This window comes from Phyllostomus hastatus, unplaced genomic scaffold, assembly GCF_019186645.2.
Source record: "Phyllostomus hastatus isolate PE091 unplaced genomic scaffold, TTU_PhHast_1.1 phas_contig_5, whole genome shotgun sequence".
NCBI classification, from domain to species: Eukaryota; Metazoa; Chordata; class Mammalia; order Chiroptera; family Phyllostomidae; genus Phyllostomus; species Phyllostomus hastatus.
In genome coordinates this window covers 1753948-1762888 of record NW_025333897.1, presented here as the reverse complement: position 1 = coordinate 1762888, position 8941 = coordinate 1753948, and the positions used below count along the sequence as shown (strand labels likewise).

General features: G+C 51.2%; 1 protein-coding gene and 1 pseudogene across 1 annotated transcript; both read right to left on the bottom strand.

Annotated features, from left to right (window-relative positions):
* Nucleotides 1-970: 970 nt before the first annotated feature.
* LOC123823684 lies at nt 971-2790 on the bottom strand (annotated as a pseudogene).
* Nucleotides 2791-5594: 2804 nt separating this feature from the next.
* On the bottom strand, nt 5595-7228 carry LOC123823683 (interferon lambda-4-like). The gene is given in 7 exon segments (XM_045846642.1): nt 5595-5693; nt 5851-5925; nt 6171-6248; nt 6250-6315; nt 6407-6478; nt 6848-7023; nt 7204-7228. Coding segments are annotated over 7 exon segments (591 nt in total).
* Nucleotides 7229-8941: the final 1713 nt, after the last annotated feature.

Below are 8941 nucleotides of genomic sequence, written 5' to 3'. Positions count from 1 at the left end.
TTTGAACAAAGTCACAAGAGCAATAATTATCCTCAGTTCATTCAGTCCTACAGTGAATTCCTGTTTATCCCCATTATCTGCCAGCATTTTTATGAACCAAGCCATTCCCCACAGCCTCACAAATCCCAATCTATTTCAAAGGTATGAGCTGAACATTTATTCTCAGAAATTCATATTTTAGAATAAATCAGAAGATGTAACACTTTTGCAGATTTGCCAAAGTAAAATGATGACAGTCTATGAATGACCCCAAAAGTATTTTAAATGACATGGTTATAGGTCAGATTACAATTGACAAAGAAACTTGCTTTTCTGTAATAACATTTTAAGATAACACTCAAAATTACAAATGAAAGTATATCAGACCAAGAAACCTATTAATTTGTTCTCCACTGTCTAATTATCCCTGGGTTTCTATTGGGAAACAACAATTGGTTTTGGAAAATCAAAGAGAGCTCTTGGTTTTTTCACTTGTCATTAAAATGATCAGTTTGCTTTACATCTCTCTGTGTGCCTTTCTTTTTCTTTCTCAGTTCTTTCTTTTCCATTCCCATTTCACTTCTTGAGAATTCCTCTCCAATGTTTTTTCTTCCCACACGTCCCTTTCCTTTACCCTTTCTCACCTTTTTTTTGGGGGGGGGACTTCCTCAATTCCTTCTCTTGTTGCTTCCTTCCTCTACACGTTCCTTCTTCAGCTTGCATGGACCCTCTTCAACTTACGTGAACCCTCTTCGACTTACACAAACACTTAACGTCTTACACAGACCCTTTACAATTTACACAATCCTTCTGCAATTTTTCTAGTCCCTTCTAGTTTGCCCTTTGCACTCATCCAGAAATAATAATTTTAGCAAAACCTGTCCCAGTGATTAGGCGGCATGGAACTGTAACTGAGAACTTTGACATCAGTTCTCCCCAAATCCCTCAGAAATCAGACATGCTCAGGAGGGAAGATCCAAGAGTCAGAGATTCACAGGATGTCTAAGGAGGTGTTTGGGGTAAACAAGACAGGTAGATGGCCCATGGGGTCAGAACCAAAGTGGACACAGCAGTCAGACCTCTTCCGAACCAACCCTGGAAATTCAAATACACACAAAACACACACACATCCCATAGCACAAACAGTATCTTTTTCTCACTGTTTATTTGCACAATTTTTACAAAATGTAAAAAATGTAAACATTTTATTGGGTGCAAGTTTGAAAATTCACACACATAAATACATAAATGGTGGGTAGTAATAAATTAATAAAAGAGTGATACATAAATAAAATCTAAGATGCTGGGGCAGGTTGCAGGTGGGCCTCGGGTCAGGCACACTGGTGACACCTTTCAGGTCACGGGTGAGGAGGCAGAAAAGGTTGACTGTCACAGAGGCTTCAAGGCAGCCAGGGGACTCCAGTAAGGAACATGGGACAGGACAGGGGCCAGCCATCATCTGGGCTCCCAGTTATCCCCAAAACTGGTCACTCCACAATCACTCACCTTTTTCTGGGCCTTCTGGTGGCAGTGCAGCCACTGGTGGAGATGATCCCAGGGCCTGGGGCCTGCTGTGGCCTGAGCTGGGACCTGTAGGCAGAGGAGGGTGCTGTGTGAGGCAGGGCCTGGGACAGGGGTGGACCTATGGGGGTCGTGGGGGGGGGAGTCAGAGCCAATAAACATGGCCTGGGAGCCCAGAGCACTCACACAGGCCTGAAGCTTGGTGTGGATTGGATGTGCCACAGCATGTGAAGGGGCTGGTCCAGGATGTCCTCCAGGGTTGAGTTAGAGATAGTCCTTAGGACCTTCAGTGTCAGGGATAGCTCAGCCTCCAAAGCCATGGGGTGCTCTCACAACTGAGGAGGGGACACAGAGACAGGTGAGAGCTACCTGTGACAGAGAACAGATGAGGGGGACTGAGGAGAGAACAGGTAAAGGTAAAACATCGGGGAACAGGTGAGAGAACTCAGAGAATGCGGGCATGTGAGGGAAAGAGGTCAGGTGGGCTGGGTGAGAGGGCAAGGAAATGGGGAGAAATGAGACAAGGTGAAGGGGACACTAAGGAGTCAGAGGAGCAGGGCCAGGTGAGGGCAGGGCCAAGCCTGACTCTCCCAACTCACCTGCAGCTGCCTTAGGTCCCGGGTTCTGGGGAATGGGCGGGAGCTGCAGCTCCAGTTCTTCAGCAGCAGGGACTCCTCCTGGAGAGCAAGGGCAGGGGTCAGCACACAGCTGGAGGGCTGAGGTTAGACCCCTACAATGGGACTGGGGGGAGACCAATGACATAAGGAGGGCGGTTAACTTCCAAAAGCAGGTGGAGGCATCTCCCCTACAGAAGAACACGAGTGAGCCTAATGCAGCAGCAGCAGGAGTCAGCCCACTGTGAGAAGTGCAGGGTAGCCCAGCCAGGGGAGGGTACAGGTCCACCGTGAGCCAAATGGAGCATGGTAGCCCACAGAGAGGGAGGGTGGAGGTCGGCCCACAGCAGGTGGGGCAGTGGGGAGACTCACCAAGGCATCCTTGGCCCTCCTGAAGGCCTTCATGTCTTGTGGGGGCAGAGACTTGAACTGGGCCATGGGGCAGCCCCTTGCACCCGGGAGGGCACTGAGGGGGGTGGGCACAGGAACTGATCCCATCCTGGTCAGCTCCATGGTCATCAGCATCAGCACCAACATGCAACCCACAGGCAAGTCTGTGTTACAGAAGGAGAGACACATGAGGGCACAGACAGTGTCAGGGGCTGAGGGTGGAGGCTGTGGGGGAGGTGGGGGGTCATGGGCCATGAGGTGGGGGCTCACCCAGCTGCATCCTCATCTCTGTCTCTGGTCTCTGTCAGCACAGGGGGACCCAAGCATCCACTGAGAGGCTGTCACCAGGGTCTCTCACTCAGCCTTGTTTTGTGTCTGTGACCTCAGCCTCCTCTTCTGGCTCTCAGTCTGCTGCTCTGTGTGTGTCTCTGAACTTCCAGCTCTGCTCTGATGGAACACCTGCCTGAGCTCCATGGTACAGCTTTTAGCCTGGACAGACGGGCAATCCCAGCTGATGTAGGAAAAGTGAAAACACAATGGCCACTAGGGGAGGCCCCAGGCTGGGGAAGCCCATGCAGGGCGGGGCCTTGAGCTAGGTGAGCAGCTGGAGGGAAAGAGAAACTGACACAGATTCAGGTTCACATACAGGAGGTGAGGTCCTAAGATGAGTCTCAGGGTAGGGGCAGCCTCAGCCCCACAAAGGGGGGTCATGGTGCCCTGACGGGGAGGGGACAGAGGGACTTGTCTTTGTGCAGGATACTGCAGTCCAGGGAAAGGAGGAGAAAGGCACCTCTAGAGTTATTACCAGTAAGAACCTGGAACTTTCAAGAGTGATTCCTCAAGGGAAAGGAGAAGAGGAAGTGAGAAGGCTGTTGGGGTGTGTGGGAGGGAGTCAGAACACCCAGAGTTCAGAGAGGAGATCAGGTGTTCCCTCACTTCCACAGCTGATACTGAGAGAGAAGGAAGAGAAAGGAGGGGAGCCTCACTAACCTCTTTAATTGTCCAGGCACCGAGGCACACGGAAATTGGAGGCTCTGCTAGGGAACTGGGGTGTGGCCAAGGACTTTAGGGAACCAGCTCAGTTTGTGACAAACACCTTCATTCACTCACCAAGTATTATTCAGTCCCTACTTTGTGTCAGCCACAGCTCAAGGTGCCAGGCATTGGGGGGGAAAAAAACTAGAAAACAACCCTTCGAGGAACTTTTACTAGATAGGAGTGACATAGAGTAGGGGGAGGGGCTAAGCACAGGGTGTACAATACATCAGAGAAGGGAAAATGAAGGAACTGAAGGCCAGGGATAGCAGAGTGCAGGAGGGGGTTGCACTGAGTGAGGTGGCCTGAGAAATTACATTTGAGCAAAAACTTAAAGAAGTGAGGAAGAGAGGTATGTAAAAGGAAAACAGGGACACCGTTGTTTTGTCAAGTATTTATGTCTCACCTCGCCGCAATGCGTTTGCTGCCTGCAGAACTGAAGTCACGACACACCAAGGGCACACTGGACTTTCCCTACATTTTAAATATGGAGTACCACTGGCAGAAGGAAGAGAGGCTTAGTGTAGTATCCTGTTCTTTACATAGAGTTTCTTGAAATAATTTTTAAATAAATAATACTGAGTAAATGCAGGGAATCAGAAAAGAAACAAGTGATGAGGGCAAGATTTTAACCAGCCTTTTTCTGGAAGCTAAAGAGTAACCCTACACTGTCCAGCTTCTGTGCAGCTAGATCTTGTGGATTTAAAAGCAATGAATTTTTAGCACAGAGGTGCCAAGTGCCTTTTGATGATTAACTCCCACCCCAAACCTATTTTCTATTATTCAAAATTCCAGAGAGAGAGTGCACAGACCCTCCCTTGAGAACACTGAGCTCAGATAGACAAAAATGTTTCAAAGCCAAGAACAGGGCCATGCCCCTGTCAGCTTCCAGGGCACTGGTTGGTTTTTGTCAACTGCAGCAGACTTAACTCAGAGGAGGAGACACTGCATGAACAGTGAATTCTGAAAAAGGACAAAATATGTCAAAACTCCTAAACTTCATGCTTGCTTGTTTTAGAATGATGTTCAGTAAGGTGACTAAGAGCACGAGATTCATACCTGACTCTGACCCTCACAGCTGGGTGACCTTGGCAAAGAGGCCTGCAGTTAGCAACCATGATTGCCAGCCCCCAGACTTGGACACAATAAAAAAGTGCAATTGGTTGTGTATTTACGTGTGTGGTTATTTAATAGAGACCATTAATGAACACCATCCTACGGCCTCAGCTGGAAGCTTTAGAAACACTACTTCAGTGTACATTACTCTTTTGCAAGAAAAGGATAAGAATGGCATTGTATGGATGAGGAAACTGAGGCTCAGAGAGAAGTAATTACGCAGTAACACCATAACTAAGAGGGTGGCTCAGAATTGAAACTGAAGTCATTTGATTTCCCTGGCTGAGCATTTTGAACTGAAAAGTGTCCCCCAAATGATCGCAGGGGATCAACCAATGTAAATGCAAGTATATTTAATAATGGCAATACATTACCACCAGAAGACAGAATAGCAAATTACATAGGGACTTCACAAACACAAAAGTCACGTGAGTAACAGAATCAAAATACTACAGTCAGCTGAGGACTTTGGGCCCTTGCACTGCCAAATCCCTTAGGGGATGAGGCCTCCCCAGTGGGGAGGTCAGAGTCACAGATTCACAGAATCTCAAAGCAGACACTGAAGGTTGAGATCAGGACGTGGGACCTGCCACGGGAGACGGCGTTCTGGGCTTCTGTAACCAGAAAGCAGAAACTGGTCCGTGGTGCATGCAATCAACGTGACGTGTGAATCCAGGACTCAAGTCTCTTAGTGCCAGACGAGGCCCCTGGAAGATCTTAGGGGAACGCATCAGATGGAAGGTCTTTGCTGCCGAGGGGGACACGTCACGGTCCTTGGAAAAGTACCTGCTCCTCCTCATGCACCCAGCCCAAATGATGGAGGTTGACAGGAGGAGGCAGAGTCCCCCGAGCTTCTGTGCCCCCCGGCTGGAGCCTCAAGGAAAAGGCACCCCAGCCGCGATCGCAGCCATCCGCCTTCCCCGCGGAGACTTCGCGGGGTCAGAGACAAGGCCCCGAATGCGCCACCAGCTTCAGGTCCCACGTGAGCAGGCGCAGGAGGTTGAAGATGACGCTGGCTTCGTGGCATCGAGGCGAGTCCTGGAACCCGGGAAGGAGGCAGAGCGGGGCTGAGGCAGGAATTTCCTCCAGAAAAACTCCCTCCATCCATTCCCAAACCATCCTCCGCTCGGGACAGAGCCCCTCCTCACACAGGCCCACCCCGATATCCACCCGCTTAACCCTCCGCTCCACTCACAGCTCTCCGTGTTTTCGGGCGCCTCCTGGGTGGCCAGAGGGACTTCCTCGAGAAACCTGGCCGCACCAGCTCCAGCTGAGGTGGAGACAGGAGGTAAACGAAAGAGTCGAAGGACCGAGTCCCCCACCTACTTCACCTGCGAGCCACCCAGCCCCCAGACCAAAGCGCAGATCTGGGGACGCCAAGAGGAAGTGAATCGTGTGTGGACGGGTTTGGGGGCTCAGCGGGACCGATCGCAGATCCCGCCGCCCAACGGGGGGGCCGGAGAGCGCAGAGCAAGCTGGTGGGGGGGTGGAGGGGCCGGGCGCGGGGACACTCACGCAGGCCACCACGTCCCTCCGCGCGGCCGCCAGCAGCTCCAGGGTCGGGATGACGCCAGGAAACAACTCGGGGGCTGGGGAGGCTGCTCAACACCGCCTGGGCGTCCGAGAGGTCCCGAGCCACAAGGCGGAGTCGCGCGCAGGTCTGCCAGGACACCACAGAGTTAGCGGCGGCCGAGCCCCCGGCTCTGGTCTCCTGCCCTCATCCCCAGCCCCGACCAAAACGGAGGCCTCACCGAGGGCCGCGGGGGGTCCCTCCTTGGGCGGAAGGAGCAATTGCGTGGCCTCCAGCTCAGCGTCTCTTGCTCCTGGGGTGGGGAATGGGGACAAGGGAAGGGTGAGGGGGGCCTCTTCGCCAGGGCCCCTTAGCGCTGGGGTGTCGGGGATTCCTGGACGTGGACCCTGACTGGCAGATAAGGTCCTGCGTATTGTGTGCTGAACCACGGAGCTCTCACAAGGCACAACCACAGACTGAAACGCACCCCCTGCGGATCCCTGCACCTCCTGACGTGACTGGCACGAAGGTACTTTCTGTGCTTACGATGCCCGCAGCCAGCAAGGTCTCGTGGTAGAATTCTGGACCCTGAATTCTGCACCTGCCGGCTCGGGGCAGGTACGGGCATCCAGACCCCGGCAGGCCCAGCGTCTTCTAGGATGGGGACCTGGGCATCACTCACGTAATGGTCCCTCAGGGCCTTGATCGCCCCCAGCGCCCTGGGGTCCAGCCAGCGGTAGTGCGACAGGAGGCAGCGCCGGGGTTCAGCCACGCCCCCGTCCGCAGCCACGCTCAGGGTCACCAAGGCCCACAGCCCCATGAACACCGCGGCTGCGCCACATGGCCTCATCTCTGCTCCTGTAGAAAGTGAGGGACGTCAGGGGGGGCGAGGGGAAGACCTCGAGTCCAGCCCCCGCCTCTGGTTGGACTAGCAGAGGGACCGACCTCAGATCGCTGGCGCCGAGCACCCGCAGGAGAGGAGATGTGGTGGGCCCTGAGACCCCTGCTGCCCTGAGCCTCTGTCCCCTCACTCCTCACCTGCACTGTGCCCTCCGTGCCTCATGTGGGAGTGGGGTCTGCCTTGTACTTTCCCCTGGGAGGCCTCCAGAGTAGTGTCCACCTTCTCCAGTAGGGCTAGCTCCCTCCATGCCGGCTTTTATGAACCCCAGCTGGGCTTCCCCGGTCAGGTTAAGTTTTTGAACATCAGCGCTGGCTGCTGGCCCAGTGGGATGCTGGCCCAGGCCTGGGGACTTTACCCGCCTGTCCTGGGTGCCAACTATGGCGCTGCCCCAAGTCTCTAACCTTAGGCAACTGCTTGTTTCTGTTTTCTGAACATGTGTTTGTCTTTTCTGCTTGTGTTGGTCTTTCTTTTGCTCTCTAGGAGTGAACTGAAAATACACCATTTCCTTTTCTTGGAAGGCACAGACTCGGCAGAGGTGCCCACACAAGAGTTTGCTTGGGGAGTTCATACTAGTGGTTTCCAGTGCTCTCTCTTTCATTACATTTGTCTCTTTCTGTTTCCTATCTTTCTATCTCTGCATGAATATTCACCCTTCTCTCTGGTTTTCCCTCATCTGGATCTTTGTTCTGAGGACACATCTGAGAAATGTGTCCACGTGACTGTAGCACGTGACTGTATTGAATACTGTACCAACTGTGATACAATGGCTACAGTGGTTTCTATGTTTTCTAAACATAGAAAGTACAGTAAAAACACGATAGAAACCGATTTTTCAAATGGAACATCTGCATAGGAAGGACACTTACCATGAAGGGAACTGGCAGGGCTGGAAGTTGCTCAGGGTGAGCCAGTGAGTGAGTGCTGAGTGAACAGGAGCCTGGGACAGTACTGTCCACCACCACAGACGTCGCAAACACCGCACACTTAGGCTACACTAAGCTTATTAGAAATATTTTTTCTTTTGAAATCAGAAAGTAATCTTAGCTTTCTGTAACATTTACTCTATAAACTTTAACAATTTTAACTTTTCTACTCTTTAGTAACAAAACTTACCTTAAGACAAATATTGTACAGCTGTACAAAAATACTTTATTTCTTTATATCTTTATTCTGTAACTTTTTTCTATTTAATTTTTTTTATTTTAAAACCTTTTTGCTAGAAGGGAAGGCACAAGCACACACATTAGCCTAGGCCTACATGGAGTCGGGATCATCGTGTCACTTTCCTCCGCCTCCATGCCTCAGGCCTCTGGAAGGGCTTTAGGGCCAGTGGCGCCCGTGGAGCGGGCTTGGCCCGTGATAACAGTGTCTTCTTCTGGACAACCTCCTGAAAGACCTGCCTGAGGCTCCTCTGCAGGAGCTGTCAGTCTGGTCATAAATATGGCCCTGGGGCTTTGCTTGGCTTGTTTTTCTCCATCACACATTTCCTTGTAAGTACATAATGCATCATGAACATTCCTCTCTATTAACAAAAACCTTTTGTTGTGGGGGATGATGTTTTCAAACTTTTTAAGGAGCTTATTGAGGTCTGCAAATCTTCTGCTAAATCTTTCACTGTGAATTTTTTTTGGAGTTCGTCTTTTTTTTCTTCTCCTACTGTCTCCTTTTTTCTTGCCTCTTCTTCAGCCATGAGTTCCTGACCAGTTCCAACAGCTCCTAATTAATCAGTTCCTCAGGAACCACTCCAGTATCATCCTCACCCACCTGCAGGCTAAGGTTGTTTACTATCTTATTCTCAGCCTTGCAGATTTTTGCAACCTCTTAGCAAGTCCTTGGAAATCATGGACAAACCTCTCGAGAGTCTTCTTTTAGATG